Source organism: Myotis brandtii, unplaced genomic scaffold, assembly GCF_000412655.1.
Source record: "Myotis brandtii unplaced genomic scaffold, ASM41265v1 scaffold115, whole genome shotgun sequence".
Taxonomy (NCBI): domain Eukaryota; kingdom Metazoa; phylum Chordata; class Mammalia; order Chiroptera; family Vespertilionidae; genus Myotis; species Myotis brandtii.
In genome coordinates this window covers 20,422,993-20,448,326 of record NW_005353967.1, presented here as the reverse complement: position 1 = coordinate 20,448,326, position 25,334 = coordinate 20,422,993, and the positions used below count along the sequence as shown (strand labels likewise).

The following is a 25,334-nucleotide window of genomic DNA, read 5'->3' as shown; positions in this document are numbered from 1 at the left end:
TTTTATGTGACCCTAATTTTCTTAATTGTGCACAATAAATTGGAAATGTATTTTAATTGATTACATATCACTCTTTCCATGATAAGTCTTACTGTACTTTCACTCTGAATTTCTTATTAGAATATGTCATTCAAAATTTCTCCTAAAATTTTCACAAATATTCTTCAAATAAGGAACTTCCTGGTAAAAAATTAACATCTCTGATACTGAGTCCCAGCTTTGCCCACTAAATACTATGTTCTCTTGAGAATACTTGTGCTTCTTCACTTTGATCTTAATGTTTTGATTGATGCTGAAGCCATTTTCTGGGACTGGTTATTGATGCCAACTTCTAACAGGCTTTTTGGAAGAGTTTTGTTGCTTTAAAAACTTTCCAGAAACCACTCGATAAGAATGGCTTAAAAGCTTTGCAACAATGATGTTGCTGTTGTCCCGGCTTTGAGGCCAATATCCCAACAAAACCCCTTTGTCAACATATTTATAGTTGGTTGGATGGTTTGCCTAAAAAATTAGGATTAAGCTAGGAAGCTCACTAATTTTTATTTTTATGTAAACTCATTTACATAAAAATAGAGGGGGTTTTTTTTTAGAGTTTTTGCTTTGTTTTTAAACAGTCTCTTGCTTACAAGGTTAGTCTAGAAAATAGACTACTCATGTCACTCTTCATGGAGCAACTAAAGTCCTTTCCCCTTCGCTTTCTTTTCGTAAAGATGTTGAGAAGGAGAAGGCCGCGCAGGCAGTGGGAGAGAGAGGTCATGGCTGGAAACCAGGAGAGTGCGGGTTGTAAAGCCCCTCGCTCTCTGGCTTTTCACTGTAGGCAGGTCTCCTGGCCTCTGTGACCTTAGTTTGCACACTTGTAAAATGATGTGTTTGGACTAGATGTTTCGTGTGTTTTTGTTCTTTTGTTAAAAGATAAACTGAGGCATATTAAAAACGTTTCAGAGTTTATTTGAGCAGAAAATTGATTTGAATTGGCTAACATCCAGGCTAGCAGATAAAAAGGAGCTCCAAGGAGCTGTGCAGAATGAGACCATTATAAGCAGAAGGGAGCAGGAACAAGGAAGTTACACAAGGGAGAGTGGGTGGGTTACTGTAGGGCCACCTCCCCTGGGGATGGCAGGGTCTCTCAGGCAGATTCCCTAATAGTGCTAACCGGGTGCTTCCTGATGGACTGGTTTAAGGTTCTTATTTCTGGGAAAGCCACACTGTAATTAGGCGTCTTGGTTTGGTGTCTTAGCATAAAGCACTTCATTTGGGGCCTTGTTTTTAGTAATTCCTAGCTGAAATTTTGTGGATAGAAGGGTCAATTCTGTATCAAAACTGATACACACAAGGGGTAGAATGGACTTGCCAGTTTCTTTTTTTTTTTTAATATATTTTATTGATTTTTTACAGAGAGGAAGGGCGAGGGATAGAGAGCTAGAAACATTGATGAGAGAGAAACATCGATCAGCTGCCTCCTGCACACTCCCCACTGGGGGTGTGCCCACAACCAAGGTACATGCCCTTGACCGGAATCGAACCTGGAACCCTTGAGTCCGCAGGCTGATGCTCTATCCACTGAGCCAAACCGGTCAGGGCTGGACTTGCCATTTTCTGAGGTTGGCAAGATCAAATGAGAGCAGGTTTAGGGGTGGAGGTCTGAACATTGGGAAGTTACTCTGGACCTGTTAAGTTGGACGTGCTGATTAGACTTCCAAGTGAGGACGCAGAACAGTTGGATATTATGAGACGAGTTGAGAGGAGAGGTTAGGGTTGAAGATTAAACTGGAAATTAAGCATAAATTAACTGTAAGAAAGTCCTTCCTATATTAAGAATATAATCCAGAGGCTAGTGAAGAAACACTTGGGCCCCACCCACACACTGGTCAGCAGTGCTGACCTTTTTCTGCATAATTCATCCTCTCCGTGTGTCACTCATTACTATTTGGCTCTTAGATTTTTCTTTTTTCTTCTCTTCTCGAGTCTCATTTTTCTCTTCCTTTCCTTTGCGTGTCTTTTATGTTAGAATAGTTTTGTGGTCACTGGAATGCCTGGCTCCGTTTCAGGAATATAATGGTCATCGTCATTTTGGCCTTTCCCTCCCTATTTTCTTTGTCTCCGGCTGCAGTAAGTTTTTCATCATGAAAACATTTTAGCTGGGTTGCTTGAACACTTTCCAGTTTTGCAAAACCTGTAAGCAAGTTGCTTTCTCTGAAGGTTTGTGAGAATGTGCTTACAAAGGGCAGTGTAATCCGAAGGCAGATGACAGTGATTCAAGCCATTCTTCCTGTTGCTCCGTCCTCCTCATTTAGCGTTTTTAAGCACGCCCTTTTCTTTGTTCCGAACAATTTCTCTAGCTTGTTAAACCACCACTAATGTCTCCCATCCCTTTATTAATAGTTGTAAACTAGAAAGCACATTAATCTCCTCTTTTAGATTCTTCACTGTACATCCCCTTAAAATGTTTACTCTCTTTCTACCTGATTTTATTCTCCCCTTTCATTTAGTGTCCTATTTCCCCTTGATCACACTTAGCATTGCTGTGGGGAAGAACTATTACAGAGTCTGCCTTTCAGAGCGCGATAACAGAGCTGCGGGTCTTTCTCTGAGAGAAGTTAATTCGCTCCTCTCCCTGAAGACTAGATGGGCGTCAGCAGGAGCTGCTGGCAGCGCTGGAGTGAGCACCATGGCACCTCCAGTCTCTAGGTTTATAGGGGCGACGGGAAGTGAGCTCCAGCAGAGAGCCACTTTGTAATGATACTGCCCAAACCTGTCCCAGGGTAATTCACATTCAGAAAGCCTGTGGATAGTCATTATAGTTGATGGATACACTTGAGTCAAAAACAGAATTCTTTCAGTATTTAGAACACATTCTCAGCTTGAACCAAGAAGTTTTTGCATGTTTACCTGTACCTTCTCGCTTTGATGTGGCATAATCATTGGCCGAATGATAGGTCTCCTGGACAACTCGGTTCTGATGGGCTTGGGGCTGGACAGCATTAGTTAATGGTACTAGTAAATGTAGGTCAGTAGTGGCCGGTACTGACTTGTCTTCTCTCCTGTCCCTCTCACCCACTTCCTGGACAAATAGGACCGCAGGAACCACTCACAACAAGCTGTGGTACGCCGCTCTGTCCCTGGTGACCCTCATCATGTACTCCATCGCCGCTGGAGGCTTGATTTTGATGGCAGTGTTTTATACACAGAAAGATGGTTGCATGGGGAACAAAATCCTCCTGGGAGTAAACGGAGGCCTGTGTGTACTGATTTCATTGGTCGCCATCTCACCCTGTGTCCAAAATCGTAAGCACAATTTTTTCCATTCTTCCTTATTTATAGTATAATGTCTTTTAGCAAACCCAATGATAATAATAATTTAAAAAAACATCATTCCTTAATGTACCGCGCATGGATCAGCAATAGGAAAGGTGGGACTCCAGTCTCCTCTTCATGCTCCACATGGGCTGAATGTGACCGTCAAGCATGGCTTATGTCAAGAAAGATCTAAACATAATGAATCCAATAAAATAAGGAGATAGATTTTACCATCCTATATAATAAAGAGATGATATGCAAATTGACTGTCACACCCTCGCACAAGATGGCCACCCCCATGTGGTCACAAGATGGCCAGCAGGAGAGGGCAGTTGTGGGCGATCAGGCCAGCGGAGGAGGGCAGTTGGAGGCGACAGGGCCGGCAGGGGAGCAGTTAGGTGTCAATCAGGCTGTCAGGGGAGTGGTTAGGGGCAATCAGGCTGGCAGGCAGAAGCGATTAGGGGCAATCAGGCAGGCAGGCAGGCAGGTGAGCTATTGGGGGCCAGCAGTCCCGGATTGTGAGGGGGATGTCTGACTGCCGGTTTAGGCCCACAGGGATTGGGCCTAAACCGGCAGTCGGACATCTCCCTAAGGGGTCCCAGATTAGAGAGGGTGCAGGCTGGGCTGAGGGCCACCCCCCACCCAGTGCATGAATTTCATGCACCGGGCCTCTAGTTATTAAATAGAGTACTACAAGGAGCCTTTAAATGGAAATGCCCTTATTGTATATTGAGCTCTTCACTATATTCTCTTTGTAAAACTTGAATGAGAAGGCTCCAGAAAGAGCTGTTTCTGGGCTCATCTTTCTCTCAAGGCCGGCCACCAGGGACAGTGTGGATAGGAAGCAGGAAATCCGATCTCCGCTTACCTAGCAGCTGGCCTCATGAGCTGTCTTCATCAGACTCAAGTCCTTTCTCAGCAAAGCCAACAGAAACCTGTGAGCCTGACCTTGCTCATGGTTGTTTCAAAGCCAAAAGGAAGAGACATGGAATTTGAAAGTACTTTAGAAAGTATAGGCATCAATTGTCTTTTTTAAATGACTTCTGATATCTTAAGCCAGTGTGTTGTCTTTGGTTATAGATAGAATTGTCCTTGGTTTCAAGTTTCCTGTAGGTGTCTTACTCTACAGGTGATAAAAAAATCACATGACATTTAGGTTTCTAGCTAGGAAAAGGAAAATATGGCCAATAAATTTATAGCCCCTTGAAACCTTTCTAAAATGGTGAGTTAAAAAGAGCTGATGTTGAATAATATAAAAGCTTTTCTGTACTAAAAATTTCAAGTCCATTAATGAAATTGAGAGTATTATTCTTTCAAATCACTTCAATTGGTCAGTTAAGAATTTCCTAAAACATTATTAGTATTCAGATTAAAATATCCTTTGGGTAAAATCCCACCTTTTGAAATAGTTATAATATTTTGAATATTTAGTTTAATGCCATTAATTGTTAAGGTAAATCTTATTCCTTTGCCAAAAGAGCATCATTATTAAAAGGTATGTTTCTATACCTTTATTGGCCATTGTAACTTAATAAATATAATTCTGGAAACAAATTTAACCAGAGAGAAGAATGGATAAAGCTAAATGTTTTCATGCCAGCAGGTGGTTGAAAATTTCACCAAGAAAATATAAATTACTTTTACCACATCCTGGTTACTCTCAATGATATAAACACTAAGTTTAATTTAAATGCTGTAACATTAAAGCCCTCCTCCCAGGGAATGCTGAGCCCCATAACCTTCCTCTTTGGCCTGGACCAGGTCTGGTATTCCTAAAGGTTGTTTTTTTTAAAATTAAATATATTTTTTATTGATTTCAGAGAGGAAAGGCAAGGGAGAGAGAGATAGAAACATCAATGATGAGAGAGAATCATTGACCGGCTGCCTCCTGCACGCCCCCTACTAGGGATCGAGCCTGCAGCCAGGCATGTGCCCTGGATCAGAATCAAACCCAGGCCCCTTCAGTTCCCAGGCTGATGCTCTATCCACTGAGCCAACTCAGCTAGGTCCCAAAGGTTTTTATTCACTGATGAATAAGAGCTTTTTTCCACTGTCATGGACTGTAAGTGTCCGCTGTCCTTGTAGAATCAGGAGTCCATGGCCTATGAAATCTATCATTTACCTGTTTAAACCATGTGAGCTCAGAAATAATGATGGTAAGTGTTCTTCTGAGATCTTGTGATATAAGAACTAATGCTGCCCTAGCTGGGTTGCTCGTGGTTAGAGCATTAATCAATCTGTGGACTGAAGGGTCCCAGCCTCAATCCCCTGCCTTAGTCGGGGCATGTGTGGGAGGCAACCAATCGAAGTGCCTCACTCACATCAATATTTCTCTCTCTGCATCTCTCCTCCTCCCTTCCACTCTCTCTAAAAAAATATATAAATAAATAAAAAATAAATCAATGGATAGAATAACCTCGGGTGAGGATAACAACAAGAAATTTAAAAAAAAAAAGAACTTAATGTTATGAACTTCAGGGGTACCAGGTAGTATGTTTAAGTACAGCTGTAGTTATAAAAATAAGGTGTTGGTAGAGAACTTGGCAGAGCTTGGCACCTTGAAAATAGCAGCTAACTCCCTCCCCCCCAAAATCTTTTGTTACCTGACAAACACATTATGTACCTCTTCTTTCCTTTAAAGGCAGGGCCCAAGTTTGAGGAATCATTTTCATTTGGAGGGTGGGGAGACCTTTTATATATATATATATATTTTAAGCAGGTGCTCTCTTATTGTTGAAATTTAAAACACTGTCTTAAACTCTGTCTCTTGTCATTTTCCAGGGCAGCCCCACTCGGGGTTACTGCAGTCGGGGCTCATAAGCTGCTATGTCACGTATCTCACCTTCTCAGCTCTGTCCAGCAAACCTGTAGAAGTGGGTAAGTTGACCTTGTTAGGGAGCATGTGTTTGTGGCACGAATATTTTCATTTGTGGAGGAAGCAATGTGTCTCTGTGAGCTATTGTTTAAATATCAGGGATGCAGTAAATCAAGAGGAGCCTGTGTTCCTTCAAGAGTGGTGTTGAAGGCCGAGTTGCAGATGCTGGGAGTTGAACCCGGGGTCTCATACATGCCAGGCACGTGCTCTTCCACTGAGCTATTCCCCCTCGCTCGAAATAAATCAAAATAGAGAAATGATTAAGACTTTTTCAATAAACAAAGACCTTAAGGTGGGTTATGAAGATGAAAATTTATTCTTTCTAGTCTTCCTGCTGTGTAGGAGAGACATGTACAAAGGTGGACTGTTGAGTTTGCTTTTAGGCCTAATCTGCATTTCTCTGCTTTGTTTTTAAGGGATGTTTTTATTTTTCTTTGTTTATTTTGTTGTTGTTTTTTTAGTTGGGTATTACTTTTCTTCAGATAGTCATTTCTTTGACTGAAACAAATAGTGGAAAAAACATGGAAGTGGGAAGCAAGAAACAGGAAGAGATTTGAGCCCAGCTGCACCGTTTGCTGGTTGTGTGACCTTGAATTGCTCATCTTAAATAACACTTATTTATAGAGACAACAGAGCATGCATGAGCTTTAGAGTTGGACTGCCTGGTAGCCTGGTGCTGCCACTTAAGTAACTTGTACAAAGTTACTTACCTTTCTCTGCCTAGACACCTTGCCTTTAAAATAAAATTTTAATATAACAAGACACTTAAATAAGATTACTACTTTATAAGGTGATTTTTAAGAATTCAGTTTCTCAAACATAGTTGGTACTATATAAGGATAAGCTAGTTTCGTAGTTGCAATGATTATTTGAGAACTATCAAAGTATATTATATTTTACTAGAGGCCCAGTACATGAAATTCGTGCACTGGGGGGGCGGGGGGAGGATTCCCTCAGCCCGGATTGCAAGAGGGTACAGGCCAGGCGAGGGACCCCACTGGTGCACAATCAGGGCCAGGGAGAGAGGTTGGCCAGCCAGGGAGGGACTGCGGGAGGGCTCCAGCGTGTGTCTGGCCCGTCCCGCTCAGTCCTGATGGGCCAGACCACAGCAGCAAGCTCACCTACAAGTCGGAGCGTCTGCCCCCTGGTGGTCAGTACACATCATAGCGACTGGTCGACCAGTCGACTGTCTGCCTCCTAGTGGTCAGTGCACATCATAGCAAGCAGTTGAGTGGCCTTAGCATATCATTAGCATATTACGCTTTGATTGGTTGAATGGATGACTGGACACTTAGCATATTAGGCTTTTATTATATAGGACTAGAGGCCCAGTGCACGAAATTCATGCACGGGGGTAGGGGTCCCTCAGCCTGGCCTGCACCCTCTCTAATCTGGGATGCCTTGGGGGATGTCCAACTGCCGGATGTGGCCTAAACTGGCAGTCAGACATCCCTCTCACAATCCGGGACCTCTGGCTCCTAACCACTTGCCTGCCTGCCTAATCGCCCCTAACTGCTTCTGCTTGCTGGCCTAATCGCTCCCTAACTGCCCCCCTGCCAGCCTGGTCACTCCTAACTGGCCCCCTGCTGGTTTGGTCGCCCCCTAACAGTTCTCCCGCCAGCCTGGTCGCCACCTAACTGCCCCCCTGCCAGCCTGGTCACCCCTTAACTGCTCCCCTACCAGCCTGATTGCCCCTAACTGCCTCTGCCTCAGCCCCCGCCACCGTGGCTTTGTCCGGAAGGATGTCTGATCTAGTTAGAATATTACCCTTTTATTACTATAGATTATATTGTATTGTGTTGTATTATATCACTGCACCTCACCTCACCTCACATCACAGTTGCCTGCAGCTGACCAGGGCCTCCCTCCCTTCCCCTGGCCGGCCCTGCCCCCTGGTCAAAACTCCCAGAAGAACTCCCGGTTGAGGGGACAATTTGCATACTACACTTTTATTATATAGGATTATATTATAAAGTGTTATTGTATAAGCCCCTGAGTCTTGCCAGTAAAAAACAAAATTGAAGGTCTTTTTAAAAATTTTATTTAGAAAGCAAAGGCAAAGATAATTTGAAAGGTTTAGCATATGTATGTACTATGTATGCATCTTGTTTTTATAGCTATTTATAGTGTGAAGTGATATAATTATAGGCCTTATATAAAGTATAGTCTATCCTGGATATAATTTTTTTAAAAATGTGTTTTTATTGAATTCAGAGAGGAAGGGAGAGGGAGAGAGAGATAGAAACATCAATGATGAGAGAGAATCATTGATTGGCTGCCTCCTGTACGCCCCCTACTGGGGATTGAGCCCGCAGCCCAGGCATGTGCCCTTGACCAGAATCGAACCCAGGACCTTTCAGTCCGCAGTCCGACGCTCTTGGATATAATTTTTTTTTAAACAAAGTTCTATTTTGACTAAGTTTATTTAAACCTGGTCTCTTCAGGACTTTATAACTATATATTAATCTCTGGTTTTAACTTATTGGGGTTTTAGTTAACATAGTTTTCTTTTTAATGGCAGGTATCACTTAAAAACAAAAAAAAAACAACTTTTATTTTTAATTTCAGGTGGTACTACTTAAATAGCAAAGTTCATATTTGGTCAGTTTTTAAGAAAACATTTTTCACTGGCCTAAGAATAAAGATTCCTTTAACCACAGCATACACAGTTATGTTTACTGTTCAAGTGTGAGTACTAGTAATAATTTTAGTCCAACTTCAGACGCTTAGAATGTATGTTTGTAAAATGGTTTCTGTCCCTTATGGGGACAGAGTTGGCAGTCAAACCTAGATTGGGTGTTCAAAATTGAAGACGGTGTTAGACAAAAAATAAACTACCACTGATGGTAATACTACGGAAATCTTTGTTATGTAGCCTCTAAAATATTTTAAAAATCCAGACAACCTCAGTAGGTTCCCAGGTTACAGCCTGAAAGAGGTCACAGCCATCCTGTTACTGGCAGTAAAATGACTTGTCATCTGGGGGAGGTTGTGGCAGAAAGCTGTTATCTGATACTCAGTTGGTAGTTGAATGCCCTTATCACACCTCCAGAGAGAGTGATCAATTATCTGTACATTATTTCTGTTCAGCGGCTGCCAAATAAACTGAACCTAAGTTGCCCTGGTGGGTGTTGCTCAGTGGTTAGAATGTCAACCCAAGCACCAAAGGGTGAGGGGTTTGATTCCAGTCAAGGACACATACCTGGGTTGCAGGTTTGATCCCTGGCCCGTGCGGGAGACAACCAATCGATGATGTGTCTCTCTCACATTAATGTTTCTCTTTCTTTCTCTGTCTTACCCCCTTTCTCCATTTCACTCTCTCTGAAAATCAATGGGAAAAAAGATCTTTGAGTGAGGATTGATGACAACGACAAAAAGAATCTAAGTGTACTGTGTAATATTTGAATAGTGGTGAAAAAGAGCAAGGCTCTTGCAAAGGTCGTGAACTGAAGAACACTTTAGAATCGGGGGGTCCTGTTTGCAGAGGTGTGAGGTAGGAGAGGGGTGCTTCGAAATAGCCACAGTCTAGCCTGTGTCGAGTTGTACTATAGAGTAGAAGTTCCCAGTGATAAGTCTTGACTCTTCTAAGCTACCTGAATTTTCCCCAAATGAGTGAGTGAGTTACAGCAGGTTTTTCTGATTTAACTGTGGTTACTTTGTTTTTCCTTTGCAAGTTCTGGATGCACATGGGAAGAACGTTACGATCTGTGTGCCTGACTTTGGTCAGGACCTATACAGAGACGAAAACTTGGTGACTGGACTGGGTACCACTCTCTTGTTTGCGTGCATCTTATATTCGTGGTAAGTTTTAGGATTGCCTGAGCTCATCTTCACAGACTTTTAATGTGCAGGAGAAGAATTTAAATAAGTTTAGCAGCTGCGAGGCAGCAAAACAAATGCCTTCTGAGGAAGAAGGAGAATAGAAATAATAAGGTGTTTGGACTTCATTTGTCTTATATTTATAGGGGATAAATAAAATAAGGATGTGATACGTTGCAACCCTTTAAAAGACGATTGAATATTACTTGCTAATGCATTACTGGACGGCAAGTGAACACAAAGTGTGGTATACGCCAGGATGTTTGGGGAATTTTCTAATCCAAGGGAAATACCATTTGTTCTTTTGTTGATGCAAAACACAAAGCACTACGTACACGGTCATTTTGTGCCTTGTCTAGGAAAGACAGGAAGTACCCCCCTTTTCTTTTTATGCTAAAACCCACAGTCCCATTAAGGAGTCCAGAGCTCCCCAAAAGTAGGTGTGATACGTAAGCAGGCTGCATTTCACATGCTTACGGTGAGGGTTCTTATACCTTTAAAATGTTTAAAAGATTGCTAGAGAGAGAAAAGTAAGGGCTAGAAATGGTTCGTTTCTTATTCTGGATAGATGTTTCACTGATAATTACGTTCCCCTTTGACAGTAACCTTTTCATGTTTAGGTTTTACTTCTGTGTTCTATGGGATATGTTTCAGTATATAAACATTTCAACTTGTCCTGGGCGCATTATAATCTTCCTTTGGCTGAAATGAAATGATGCTGATGGTGATACCTTGTGTAAATAAAACATCTTTCTGGGCAAGTTGGCATTTTCTCTTATAGCTTCTACCACCCCCTAATGTTAGAAAGGGACCAAGTACTTGCTTGTGTTGCAGGTGGTGGTGACATTGATGCTCACTCTGTCTTTGCCATGGTGACAGTCTCCTCGTTGCACCAGGAGGGACCATGGTGTTAGTACACCCAGCCCCAGGGAAAAGCCCCAGGACTGAAAATCAACCTCTGTGAACAGAGGGCAGAGAAGGAGGCTAGCCACTCCAGTCTGGTAATTAGCAGGGTTTTTTGAGGAAAACTGACGTCCGGGGCATGTCGTGGGTGGTTGTAGGACCAAATGGATCCCTGTGCCTCTTGGCAGGTGCCAAAGGATTATATAGGGTAAAGGGGGGATGGTGCTCCGACACTGCCAGGCACGGGAATTAACTTTACATGCTTGACCAGGTCAGGACAACAACCTGTTCCAGGACCAGCATGTAGCAGGAGTCAAGGGAGGCTGCTGAGTTATGTCAGATGAACATTAATTATTATCAGACCTTCTCTAAGGGGGGGTTGCAGAAAGCAACCTCTGTTCTGGCCCAGGTCTAGCTTGCGGAACAGACAGCGGCTGTCACGGAACAGCCTCTCCTGCACACCTGGTGACCAGTTTCTGGCCTTTTATTTTTAATGATGACACGATTGTTCACCGAATACTACTTATAAACAGAAATAGATAGGATTCGGGCCCAAGTCAATGAATGTTTTCAGAGAAAAACATAAAGGCGCCCAAGTTTTGAATCCTGATTCTCAGCTCTTCCTTCTTTTGAGCAAGCCTTTTCTTCCCGAGTCTGTTATTGTTGGGCTTTCGGGGAAAAGGGCAGCAACATGGCTAATTTCATTGGTCTCTCAAATGTTTTTTCTGAATTGGCCTATTAAAAACACTGGTAAGTCAAGTGAAAATAAAGTAGGTTACTAAACTATAAATATAGAGTATTCCATTTTAAAAATAAAATATAGTTGTGTTTATGTATATAGAAAAAAAATCAGGAAGGAAAGGAACCAAATTTGTAATAGTGGTGACTTTTTTTTTTTTTTTTAATTTTTAACCTAAAATTTTTTTTTTTTCCCATTGCTTTTTCAGAGAGTGGAAGGGACGGGAGGGGGAGAGTTAGAGACTGCAACCCAGGTATGTGCCCTTGATCAGAATCGAACCCACAACCCTTCCTTGTGCGGGCTGACGTTGTACCACTGAATCATACTGGCCAGGGTTATGATTTATTTTTATTCTTGTTATCAGAAAAAAAAACTGTAAAGAACTTTGAAAGATTAAAATCATATGTTTTTGTGGGTTGCTAGATACCTAAAAAAATGTTTGCCCCTTAGGTAAGGCAGGGCTTGGATTTGCTTTAAACCTATCAATGGAAAGATGGCAAAAATTCTACTTAGTGCTGATAGAATTGCCACAAATGGTGTCATTTTGCAGCATGGACTTTTTACCCTATCAGATTTTCACCGCCACCCTTGAATGAGTGATGCTAAATAAAACATCACTTCTTCCGGACCTCAGAGGCACCACAGTGGAGGTTGGTATGGTCTGGGGACTCTGGTCTGATAGTCCCCAAAAGATAACAACGTTCAAAGCTGACAGCTGCTACTTAAAGTCTGTCTAAATGCCGATAGCAAATGTTAATCGAATGCTAGTAATTAAACTGCAAAACCATAGTGCTGGATGGAAGAGGAGGTGGGAAACAGCAGCCACACACCAAGCCGAGGACAGGGTAACCAGGTGGCGCCCGGGGGGGGGGGGGGGGGGGGGGGGGGGGGGGGGGCGGATCAATGTTTGCTCAGTCATCACTGCAGCTCCCGGAGGGAAGTGAGTTCAGGCCTAGTGAGTAGAGCGGTGAATAAAGGGAATTCCTGCCGGGGGTGGGAGGCGGCCAATCAGGAGGTTTTCAAATCACGGCTTCTAGAGTTTATGTTTTCTTCCCAGACTCAGAGGAATGAAAGTTTGGAAGATGTTACAAAAAGAGGTTGGGTGGAAACTGTCATTTGCACACGATTGCAGGAATTTCTAGAAATGATAGAATCTGTAGGAAGCTAAAAGACTAGGTGGTGTGTATGCACATTAAAGGGAGAAGAAATCACCCATTTTCAATGAAAATCCAGGATTGCTGGGGCTGACTTTTCTGTAAGGTCATAGAAGGCTCACTGTGCTGTCTTCTTACCTATTCATGTATAGGAGTCCCCCCTACACACGCGTTCCACCACCCCCCCCACACACACACACACACACTCACACCACTTTAGGGGCTCTCATGATGACTTCTATCCTCAGTTCCTGGTTCTCTGTTCCAAGTCCTGCTGCTGACACACTCGCTGTGAGTGTGTTTTGCTCTTTTGTGGTCTCAGCTTGAAGAAGGGCTCAGCCCAAACTCACTCCCTGGCTTTCTGACCGAGGCCACCCTTTCTCCAGACCCCCTTCTGCTGCCTCCAGGCATCACTGTGAGGAGGAAGTGTCACAGCTTGGACCCCATGCAGGAGCGCCCCAATGGCTCATTCTATAGGCCGGTCCCCCCACACCCTCCTCGGCCTGGCTCCTTGTGACAGGCCCTGGCTTCCCCCAACTATTCCTTAATTCCCTCCTTGGCCTCTAGATTTTGAGAGTATTCTTCTGTTGGTTTCAAGTTCAAGCTGTCAGACTGGATAGGATTCTGGAGTCAATCGAGTTCAATCCCCTCACTGTACCTAAAAGAAAATGGGTATGGAGCCTATTCCTACAGCTCTGCACCCCCAATTTCAGGACACCTCTCCTTGAGTCTCTTTTGCTGGGCTATTTGGAGAGACGGGTCAGAACTTTTCCCCTTGTGTTGGCTTGGAGTAAGGTCCATTCTTCACTCTGGTAGAAAGATAAGCTAGATGACTCACATAATGACATTATCAGGAGGCACTTGTGTTGTGAAACATTACCCAGCTACTTCAAATTCCTAGACAGCTTACACAAGAAAGGATTATATTTTCTCTTAAGCATAACAAAAACTGGATATAAAGTTATAAAAGCTAAGAAAGAATCTTTATTAAATTTCCAACTGGCTAGTTGAAAATGGGACATTCACAGCCATGTTGCATACTGTGTGAACATAGGTACAAGGTTGGTAAGTTGGCATTAGAGAGATTGGCTTAAAAAGAGAAAAATTGGTGAATCAAGGAGGGCTGTCTATTCTCGTGTGTTCTGGGCCTGATACTCTGCTTTAAGAGAAAGGGAGGGGGTGTATCTTACTTTGGGAATCCTCCACTTGCCAGCCAGCCAGCTAGAAATTCCCATGTTCTGCACCGGGACCTGCTGAGCCCTGCCCCACGCTCCCCAAGGACTCTGGTCTCCTTTGGGAGCTGTGCGTCACCATTTACACAGCAGCAGGAACATAATTGAATTCACCACACAAAGGCTGGGAACGGCCATGGGACCTCTCAAAGGCCTGCCCTGCAAGTGTGTGAGGGAATCAGAATCTGTGGTGTCCCATAGGAAAGTCTGCACATGGTTTTAGTGATTTTCTGTAATCTGGGGGCATTTGGCCAGTGCCAGAAGCACCTGTGTTTGAATCTCTTTGTCACTGTGGGCAGGGCAGTGGTTCCTGGGCAAAGGTACAGAGAGGCATCTTATCTTTTTGGTTGTCACGATGCCTGAAAGCCACTGCTGGCTTTTTGTGACGGGGACCAGGCACAGTGGCCATACTGCCGTGTGGTGGACATTCTCTGTATGGGAAAGCATTGTCCCAACCAAATACTGTTAGTCTCCTGCGCCCCCCACAGGAAGTCCTGGTTAACACCACTCACATTTTAGGGCTAGGAGACAAGAGATTATGGATAATCCGGGAATTATTTTACAACAGTTTGTCTTGCGCTGACCAAACAGATGGGTCAATAACAGCCAGAATGCAGACAGTAAGAATTTTCTGTGTTTTGTAAGAGCTTGTAAAAACAATATTTTCTTAATAATTCCAAGAAGAGTGTGGGGAAAGGCCACTACTGAATAAAGACCTTATTGTACAGTAACATCTGCTTGTAGACGTCACACATCACAATGAACTTCAAGAAGGATAAAACGTTCCCCTTTCAGTGCTGATGGTGGAAGTGAAGCCGCAAAAGTGCCAGAATCAAAGCTTTGTTTTTCTGAAACCATCCATTGCAAAGAATTTATAAAATGAATATATATTCTACACTCTTTAAAGAATATCATCTTTTAGATGAAAATTCCAGATACTGACCTGTTCCTAAAATTGAAAGTTATATTTATCCCCATGGAAACTGTATACTATCTTAAATCATAATTCAAAGGCACAAAATATAGCACACTTAAATGCAGGAGCAAGGCGTAAATTTCCTGGGTGCACAGCCATTGGAATGTTTCTGTCATTCCTCTACCCAGGCTTAGAGTCAGGAAGTGGGAGTGGAGTGGGCCTCAATTAGCATCCATCTGTTCAAAGCAGAAATGAAAGTGATGCTATTGGTCTTCAGTGGACCACAAAAGAAGCAGTAGCTTGGATCCCAGAGGACCTTTTTATGACTAAGGCTTTTTATTGTTTACTAGAAGCCCAGTGCATGAATTCGTGCACATTGAAAAGAAATTAATTAGAAGAAATATTTTAGAGGCCAGGGAGGGACTGCAGGAGGTTGGCTCCAGGGCATGTCCAGCCCATCTCGCCCAGTCCCCATTGGGGCTGATCAGGGCCGGCTTGCTGGGGAGGGACCGTGGGAGGGCTCCAGGGCGTGTCTGGCCCATTTCACCCAGTCCCAATTGGCCAGACCCCAGCAGCAAGCTAACCTACTGGTCAGAGCATCTGCCCCCTGATGGTCAGTGTGCATCATAGCAACTGGTCAAGTGGTTGACCAAACAGTTGACAAAACTGTCGACCAATCGGTTGGACGCTTAGCATATTAGGCTTTTATATATATAGATTTGCATCTCATTGATCTCTTCTCTCCTTGGGAAAGAGGATGAGAATGAGCAGAGAAGGCAGTGTTTCCTCATGAGGTTTATTTGGTTGAAAAGAACCTGCTAATTCCTGCCTCTACTAGGCAACACTCCCCAATCTGTCACCCTCCCACACACATACCACTCTACCTGCCTCCAGATTAGCACCGAAGCTGCATTAAGGGCAGGGATTTCACTGAGTCCCCAGTGCTTAGAATAGGGCCTGACACGTGGCAGGCCTTCAGTAAATATTTGCTAAGCAAATTTATACAGTTAGATGGAACCCTAAAGTATAATTTGCTTAAAATGTTCCCCCCTCTTTTCCCCTAGGGAAAATAAATACTTTTTTTTACTCCTGTAAGTAAAATTTTATAACATTTTACCTCTCAAGGTATGGGGAAAGTGGCAAGATTTTTTTTAAAAAATCACACCCACAACTAGTTAGTCTATATTGAATTTCTAAACAGAAAACCTTGTTCTGCCATAGGCTGATTACCACAGTAAGTAATGTGACCTTTGTTTTTCATGCCCTGAATTTTTATTGCCATCTCTGGGTTCCTCTGTGCTTTTGATCCCTTCTAAGTGAGAATGGTCAAAGGGAGGGGAATGATAAAAGTGAAATCAGAAAATTATTTTGGCAGTTAAGGGAAGAGAGGCAAAAACCAAGATAATGGGACCAAAAGACATCTTATTTTTCTTTACAAACTTCTCTTTGCACAAAATGATCTAATGCAATTCATGTCAACAACATTAGCTATAGAATCAGTCAGCCAGTTTTGGAATACAGTGGATATTTAAATAGACTACATTTATCTAAGCGGGGAGGACTGTGGGTGTCGTGAGTCTCTCACTGGACATTGGCCAGCGGCCCTGCCCTTCCTCTGATGGGACATAGCACGTCCATGTGCTCTGCTGACCTTTCTGTTTGTTTCCTAGTTTGACATCGACAACGAGATCGAGTTCTGATGCTCTGGCGGGGCGCCACGCAGCTCCCGAACTGGAAGTAAGTTCCTTTCCTTTTCCTGTCCTGCTTTTCTCAGAAGACCCACTTCCCAGGAAGGCTTTGTATGTTTATTTGTATCTTTATTGATCTGCATTCCATGATCCTAAGAAGACAGTTTTTATTCATAAAGAAATATCCTATATATACTATGGGATTAAAATCCTTGATTTTCCTCCAACAAGATTGGCCTCTTGTGTGGCATCCTGCTGCCCACCTCCCACCAGAGGCCGGGGTGGCTTTGTCAAGCTGTTCTTTGTTCTTCTGTCATAATGGAATGTGTGTGGTTTTCTACAATTTCTAGTCCATTCCTCTGTTTTATACCTGCCTGTGCCCTCCATACATAGCACAACTGTGAGGCTATGTAACAGCTGTTCCGAAGGAGGAGAGGACGATGGAGAAGGGGAGGAGCAGCATCTGCTGTATGCCACACGGCTGAGCATTGTCTGCACATTAGCTTATTTAAGGGTGTCAGTTCCATCAGGTGGGCATTTCACTGGGTAAAGAATTGTGAACAATAAATGTCCAAGGAATCATACTGGTTGGCAGATGCCAGTGGTCAGCAGAGTGTATTTTATTACAGTGGAACATCCAGGGTTTAAAAAGGTCTAACCAGATGGAGGCAGCCAGGAAACAATTCAGCCCTGACCCCAAGAATGGAAAGTCCAGTGATAGCTAAGACTTGTGGCACTTGCTATGTTCCAGGCACTGTGCTAGGTGCTACATATGTCATTTCATTTTATCCTCATGAAAACCCAATGAGGGTTTTCTCTCCTTTTGCAAAGTCATTTAAACTTTGGATTTGCCAGCATGTAACCATGAGCCTGTGTTCCTAACCACCACTGATAACCAAGAGCTCAGCTGCTGCTCCTGGCCTGGCTGGGCTGGGAACCCTGCCTGGCATCCCGCCCTGGCTGCATCCTAATAGCTTTCCCTGGATTTAAGAGCCCTGGCTTATCTGATGGGCGCTTCCTTCTGCAGCTGCGTCTCTGGGGATGGTCTCTCCGGCACCTGACCTGGAGAGAGGGAACCGTTGTGAAGGCTTGTCAGTCTGCCAGCATGATTCCCCAGCTCTTTCTGTCACTTAAAAAAGAGACTGAATAAGAGAATGAATAAGGAGACTGAATAAGAGAATGGTCTCTGGAAGGCAGGCATTTGTTCTCACCACCGACTGGGTGACCACCTGCTGGGGTGGTACCTTATGGTTTCAATATCCCTATCGTGCACAGAGTTAATGTGCAAAGGACAGCGAGTCTCTAAGTACGATTTGAGAGAGGATGTTTTTCTTTTTCCGAGGAAAATGTCCGGTGTTTCCTCCGGAAATGGGGAGCATGCAGGATGGTGTTTGCTCCCCTTGCATCACGTATCACAGGGTGCTCCTTTGAAAGAGAGTTCGTTTCTTGTGGTAACTGAAGCTTCTGAAGAACTGGGATCCCAGCACACCATGTCTTGGGCCCCCTGAATGAATTAGTGAGTCTTTGTGCCACTCGATGCAAGATTCTGTCAAGGCCAGTCCCTTTATTACAAGTTCCCTTGATGTAGGAGGGAAACAGGGACGTGGCTGTGAGGTGGATAAATGGGGTGAAGGCCTAGGCTCCCATGTCCTTGTCCTTGGCTCTCTTCTTTGTAGTAAAAATTTTATCAGCCCGAGTATCCAGGACCCAGCGCTTCCCAGACCTCCTTGGTACTTGTGTTTCTTATCTGTTTACGAGCGTACTTCGGAAGTCATGTAGTTATTGTTCATAACCTGATATTTTTAAAATTAAGTTTATTATGTTGAGTAAGTTGGAAACCTGGTACGAAATTTGGAAGATACCAAAGGCTCTTCAAAGGGAAGTATCCCACCATCCCTGTCCCCCGCACTCCCGTGCCATTTGAGCGGCCTGATTTTTACAGGAAGTGTAGGTAGGCCTCCTGCTTCCAGATCCCTTCGCGTTACCATCGCTGATTCTCCTGGCCCCACCACTTCCTAGATATCACATGCTACTGGTTGCCTCTTGTGAGTCATGGGCCTTGGGGTTCTCATCCCGCACTCATGTCCCAGCTCCTTTCACTAAGCTAGTTGCCTGACCTCAGTTTCCTCAACTGTAAATAGGAATATCATCCCAGCCTCAGAGGTTGGAGAGGGTTTAATGAAGTAGCTAGTAGAGCGAAGCACCAGGAGTGAGCTCCATGAGAGCGGGGACCTTGTCTCATTCACTTTGTGTTTCAGGTTGAGTTTTTCAGAGGCAGCTGCCCAGGTAGTTTGATGAGCAGGAGATTTATTAGTGAAAGGAAAGTGAGAAAAGAAAGGGAAGAGGCAGAGTGGACCGAGGGTGATGTTGAAGGGTGCCGCAGGCCGGACACATCTTTGCTGACCCCCAACAAGTGCTCCAGGGAAGATGTGGCCCATCGGGCCTGTCCCCCAGGGGTCAGTGGCTGCTCCCTTTCCCCCCTGCTGTGGGATTCATTCCTGTGGCTTGTCCAGGAAGGGCTTGCCCTCGGGCAGGGTGACTGCTGGGGCAAAGCCTGGGAGCTGCAGTGTAGACTGTCTGCCACAGCAGGCGCAGGAACTGAGTGTGTCCCTTGAAGGCAGCTCCCCTCAGTCCATTGTGTTTCCCATCACCAGCACCCGGAGCATCTGGGAAGAGCAGGTGCTTCGTTAACACCTCCCGAAGGGGTAAAGTGTGCAGTTCTGGGCCTGGGATATAATTCAGACGGGGGCGGCTTGGCACGCAGTGGCCGTTAGTGCTTTACTGGTGTGGGGAGTGGAGAGCAAGTCACCTGACTGTTGGTTTTGCTCTCTCAGGTAGCTCGGTGTTGCTTTTGCTTCAGTCCCTATGGAGAAGGTGAGTAGAGAACTTGCCCTCTATGCATCTGTGTGGCCCTGCAGACCTGTCGCTCTAGTCTAGTCTGTAGGCATTTGGGATTCACGTACAAATAACTGAATGGTAAGGGGAAACTTTTTTCCACAGACAGTTTACCCTGTACATACTTTTCATACTCTCCCCAAAGGGTTGTGAGGTTTTCTTGGTTTGTTTCGCTATTCTGGCAGGCAAGAAATCAGTCTAATATGTTGGCTCATATTTAAGTTATACAGTGAGATTTAGAGAAGCAGAAAGTACATTTTTTGAAGGAATGAAAATTGGGAAAATACCAAGAGGTCCTGACACCATAATTTGGACCATTCTTTTCCTCAACTTAACTTTTCTTCTTGAATTGGAGGATCCCGGGGGCTTGAGGAGTTCTCTACTCTTTCTCACTTTCTTCTGAGCTTATAATAAGTTTTGTGTTTTTAATAGCTTTTTCCCCCCCTGCTCTATTAAATAGGGCAGCTCAGTTGGTTAGTGCATGGTCCCTACTGGTATATGCCAAGGTTGTGGGTTCAATCCCTGGTCAGGGCACATACAAGAATCAACCAGTGAGTGCATAAATAAGTAGAACAACGGATTGATGTTTCTCTCTCTCCCTTTCTCCCCCCCCTTCTCTCTCTCTCTCTCTCTCTCTCTCTCTCTCATCAATAAAAATAAATAAACTTGACTTGATCCCTCAATAGATTTAAAATAAATAAATAAAATATATGGGATGTTAGGTAACTCATCCTGTTCAGGAAGGTTCTGGGGTAGGGTGGGAGGTTTGTGCTTTTGGCATAGATGAAAATGCCTTAAGGTACAAGTGGCTTTTGGCATCTTTCCTACGGAACAGCCCCTGGGTTGAAGCCAGTGTGTCTTTGCTAAAGCGGTCAGTGTGCATTTGTTCACTCATGGAGCTGGTGCTGGCTTTGTGGTTCACAGACACTGAAGACCCGCAGAATATGAAAGAGGGGCCGGGCGTCATTTATGACGAGAAGAGAAGCACCGTCTACAGCTATTCCTATTTCCACGGAGTCTTCTTTTTGGCTTCCCTCTATGTGATGATGACCGTCACCAACTGGTTCAAGTGAGTGGCCCGCCTTCGTAGGGGTTTTAGAAGGGGCAGTCTTTATAAAAGCAAGGTGAGTCCTGTTCCATATGGTGCTGAGGCACAGAGCAGATCTCCAGAGTCAGCTAAATGATTTTCCAAGTCAAGCTGTGCTCACCTTTACCGAAACAGTTCAAGTTTAGTCTAGTGCAGTGATGGCGAACCTTTTGAGCTCAGCGTGTCAGCATTTTGAAAAACCCTAACTTAACTCTGGTGCCGTGTCACATATAGAAATTTTTTGATATTTGCAACCATAGTAAAACAAAGACTTATACTTTTGATATTTATTTTATATATTTAAATGCCGTTTAACAAAGAAAAATCAACCAAAAAAATGAGTTCGCGTGTCACCTCTGACACGCGTGTCATAGGTTCGCCATCGCTGGTCTAGTGGCATACTTTTAACCCTGGGAATTGCCAAGGCTTACTGCAACTTCAAAAAAAAAAAAGGAAGGTTAACTGCATATGGGTAGTCTTGAAGAACATAGTAATGGTAATGGAGGAAGCACTTGGAATTCTTAAGTAATCATCTGCTTTTTAAAAATTGTATTAAATTTATTGGGGTGACATTGGGTGATAAGATTATAGTTTTCAAGTGTACAGTTTCATAATACATCATCTGTATACATTATCTGCATTGTGTATTTATCCCTTTTCTGCTTTGTATTTTGTCCTTTTTTTTCTTCACACTTTCATGACAAAAGTTTAAATCAGCTTTTAAAAAAACTAATATGGAAATATAAAAAGTAACAGTGACTCCCTCCCCCAACCACTGCTAACAATGTGGTATATATTCTTTTATTCTTTTTCTATGCATTTATAATTTTTATCATAAATATGATTACACATATTACCCTCCCCCCTTTGAGGTTTTTTGTTTTGTTTGTTTTTTATTAACTTGGCAGTATAGGATACACCTGACTTTCCCTGTCACAACATAGAGACTCTTTTCCCTGTCACAACATACAGATTCTTTTTGCATTATTCTTTAATCGAAACTTTATGTTGGATACGAATGTGATATAAATTAGGATATACATAGGTTTATTGTGCTTTCTTTCTATTCATTCCGCACACATTTGAGTGGCTCCTATGTGCCACACTGTTCTGGGTGGCAGGGCTTACATTCTAATGGGGAGACCATGAACCTAACCAGATACAGTGTGTCAGATCGTCGTGAGTGTTGGGGTGAAAAATGAAATGAGGAAGAGGAATGAGAAGTACCTTGTGGGGTTGGGGGTGGTGGATGGTGGCTTCAAACAGAGTGATAATCTTCCCAAACATCTTCCTGAGGGAGAAAATAGGGAGGGAGTTTCTGATGCTGTCCCGTGATCCTTTGAAAATTCCTGAGAATTTCTGACTTGGGAAACTGAAGAAAAAAATGGAGGGAGCTGTGATCAATTAGGCAGATAGTAAGTGTTGAGGATGTGGGGAACTTGGAACCCTCCGGCACTCCTGGGAGGACTGTAAAATGGTGCAGCTGCTTTGGAAAACAGTTTGGCAGTTCCTCAAAATGTTAAACATCAAGTTAGGACATCATCTGGCAATTCTACTCCCAAATATTACATCCAAGTGAAGATGAGGCACGTTTATGGCCACACAAAATCTTGTACACGGGGTGCACAGAGGCAGCATTGTTAATAACCAACAAGGGGAAACAACCCAAATGCCCATCAACTGATGATGGGTAAACAAAACGTGCTGCATGCAGACAATGGAATACTTCTCAGCAATAAAAGGGCGTACAGTACCGACACTGCTACAGCAGGGATAAGGCTTGAAAACATTGTGCTGAATGAAAAAAAGCAGTCCCAAGAGGCCACGTGATTCCATATGAAAATGAAAATGTCCCAAATAGGCAAATCCATAAAGACCAAAAGTAGATGAGTGACTTCTGGGGGCAGGAGGAGGGAAGGAAATGGGCGGGCAGCTATGGGTGCAGGTTTTCTTTTTGGGGCGATGAGAATGTTCTAAAGTTGACCATGGTGGCAGTTCCACAAGTCTGTGCACATGAAAGTCCTTGAGTTGCATGCTTTAAGTGGGTGTGAATTATATAAGAATTCAGTTGTTAGGAAAACAAGAAAGGCTGGAGGGGGCAAAAGCAGGGAGACACTTGGTAGAAGAGACCTTCTCCCACGGGTTCTCCTCCTATGCTGACCACGATGGCTCTCTCGTTCCCACAGCTATGAAAGTGCCTACATTGAAACCTTCTTCAACGGGAGCTGGTCCATCTTCTGGGTCAAGATGGCCTCCTGCTGGATGTGCGTGCTGCTGTACCTGTGGACGCTGGTGGCGCCCCTCTGCTGTCCTTCTCGGCAGTTCTATGTGTGAGGCCTGCAGCTGGAAGGGACGTCCTTTGAGCAAGTGTCCCAGGGGTCTGAGCACTGACTGGCGCTTTTCGAAAAGCTGGCTTCCCCTGGCTTTCAGGGGAGGAAAAAATCACCTGATGAGCTTTTTAATTCTGAAATTCGAAAAGAAACTACCAAGTTATCCCGAAAGAATTGAAAATTTTAACCAAGTTGATCCTGAGTGATGCTATGTTTTGTATGTGTCTTACCCCTAAAAACTGGGGTGGTAGTTAGGCTAATAGTTTTCTTCTGCACGTTTTTACCAAAACAGTTTGGAGTATGACACCTCACAGGGGTAGAAATTTACTTTGTGTGGCCTGTCATTCTTATCCTTGGAATAGAAAACATGCCAAAATCTTGAGCCTTCTGCCCCTGACAGAACGAAGACCCCTGTGCACACCTGGGCCTGCGGGACCCCGCACACAGCCCCCTGGTATTTATAGGGCACAAGAGGCAGCACCTGCTTATAGCTCCACTTGTGCTGCTTCCTCCGGGCCCCCAGACATTTCCCTTGGAAGTTGTGATGCTGGGAATCACATCTGCCGTTGTCCTTCTGTCGCCCTTCCTCGAGGTCCCCTCATCCTTTCTGGGTTCAGTATCTTTGTTATGTGACAAAGCACAATTTGCTATCACCACCTGTGTGACACAACCCCCCCCCCCCCCCCCCCCCGTATTATCACTACCTGATCGGAGTCACTGCAATAATTACGACTCTTATTTGTGGAGTTATTCACATGATTATAGAACAATATTCATGTTGTTTTCTTTGTCTGAACGATGGAGAGCTATGGTCTTACTTGTTCGTGCTATTAACAGTAATAATACTGTAGAGCCTTACCTGGAAGGTTGCTTCCTGGCTGAAGCCTGCTGCGCCCCTTTCAGTGTTAAGGTCAGCCCCCCAGTTTCTCTTCCACCTTGAGGCCTTTGAAATGTTAGAGACGGAGGGCTTTTGATTTCCAGATGTGTAAGGGGGCCACACCATTAATGGCCACTGTGGGGTTTTGCAGTAGATTTGCTGAGGTGGGGATCACAGGCGGCACCTCGACAGGGCTGACCAGATAAGCCGGTTAAACAAGTAGAAGTGACCAAATATACTTAGAAGGGAAGGTGGACGGAGGGTGGGGCTTTTTAATGGAGCCGTCACTAGCATCCACAGAAAGTTCTAAAACACATACTTGTAAGCTAATCCTCATGAGATACTGGACTTCGGGCAGCTGCCCAAGAAGATGTCCATTTTCGGTGCTGATGTTCTCAGTCAGGAAGAGAGTTTACTTGGTGGAAAGTCTGTTAGAGACCCCAGTGGAGACACCTTGGGGTGTCCTGTTAGTGTCTCATGCAGGATGGAAGGACTCCTCAAACTCCCCGGCAGAGAAGGTCTGAGATGGAAAAGCTGGTCCGTGCCCCACTGTATGAGTTGGGCAGAATTGGGTCCCACGTCAGCTGGGCTCCAGTGTGCCAAAAAGCTGGCTTTGGGAATTAGCCAAATACTTCATTCCTACTTTTTTGCCCTCCTCCCAGGAAAACAAATACAACTATTGATTCTTCTGGGAACTTGCCTTATTGACAGTGTCTGAGATGCAGTTTTAAAAGGCACTTGTGTGTGAGAAAGAGCCTTTTGTTAGGCAGGAGCTCTTTGTGCTCAGCAGTTGAAAGATGATCTGGAGCCACAAAATGAAGAGCTGCCATGGGCAGCCTACCCCGTGGGAGTGGAGCGCCGGGAGTGGGGACCGGTTGAGGGAGTGGGGCTGTGTGTGTAGCAGCAGCTTCCTGGTTGCTGCAGTGGCCAGTGCGGTGACCAAGGGCTCAGAGGAAGGGAGATTGGCTTTAGGAAAGACCACAGGAGGAGGCGGATCAAGAGCTGGGTTGTATCAGTAACTAGCTTTGTTAGGTTTTCTTCCTGCTAGTTGGGTCTGGTAGCCAGCTATGTGACTTTGGAACTGGTCCTTACAGCAAGTCAAGGTCAGGCTGACAGAGTCGAGTATTCCTTGGCTGGCCTCTGTCGCCCCCCGCCCCCTCCCCTGCAGGGAAACACAAAAGGAAGGTCATTGCCAATGGCAGGGCCCTGGGCACTTCCTTCCTTAGCTTGCCCAGCCAACCCGCCGTTTCCAGATGCTTAAGACTTGGTTTGTGGCCTGTAGTTCCTTTCTGAAATTTGGTCTGACACAAGAGGCATGATTACAGTCATCTGGTTTTTTGTTCTCAACTGAAAATTTAAGCAAGTGTATTTGAATGATCAAGAGAGCTGTGGATGTACTCTGAGAACTGTGGGCATATAAATTAAGTTGACTTTCATGATTATTCATTGTAATAAACAATACTCAGGTGATGAGTCAACATTCAAATATAGGTTTAAAGAAGCCTATGTTTTTGTGCTATCA

At 44.2% G+C, this 25,334-nt stretch overlaps 1 protein-coding gene across 2 annotated transcripts in view; it reads left to right on the top strand.

Moving 5' to 3' along the window:
- SERINC5 (serine incorporator 5) overlaps positions 1-23,131 on the top strand; it is a 54,110-nt gene extending 30,979 nt beyond the window's left edge. Inside the window, exons 6-13 of one of the 2 annotated variants that reach the window (XM_014550167.1) lie at positions 3,074-3,285; positions 6,079-6,174; positions 6,309-6,371; positions 9,847-9,973; positions 16,606-16,672; positions 19,458-19,497; positions 20,443-20,587; positions 22,792-23,131. In XM_014550167.1, coding sequence (XP_014405653.1) covers positions 3,074-3,285; positions 6,079-6,174; positions 6,309-6,371; positions 9,847-9,973; positions 16,606-16,672; positions 19,458-19,497; positions 20,443-20,587; positions 22,792-22,939 — 898 coding nt within the window. In that variant the 3' untranslated portion in view covers positions 22,940-23,131. The remainder of the gene's footprint in view (positions 1-3,073; positions 3,286-6,078; positions 6,175-6,308; positions 6,372-9,846; positions 9,974-16,605; positions 16,673-19,457; positions 19,498-20,442; positions 20,588-22,791) is intronic. The other variant, XM_014550173.1, reaches the window with a different exon arrangement.
- Positions 23,132-25,334: the final 2,203 nt, after the last annotated feature.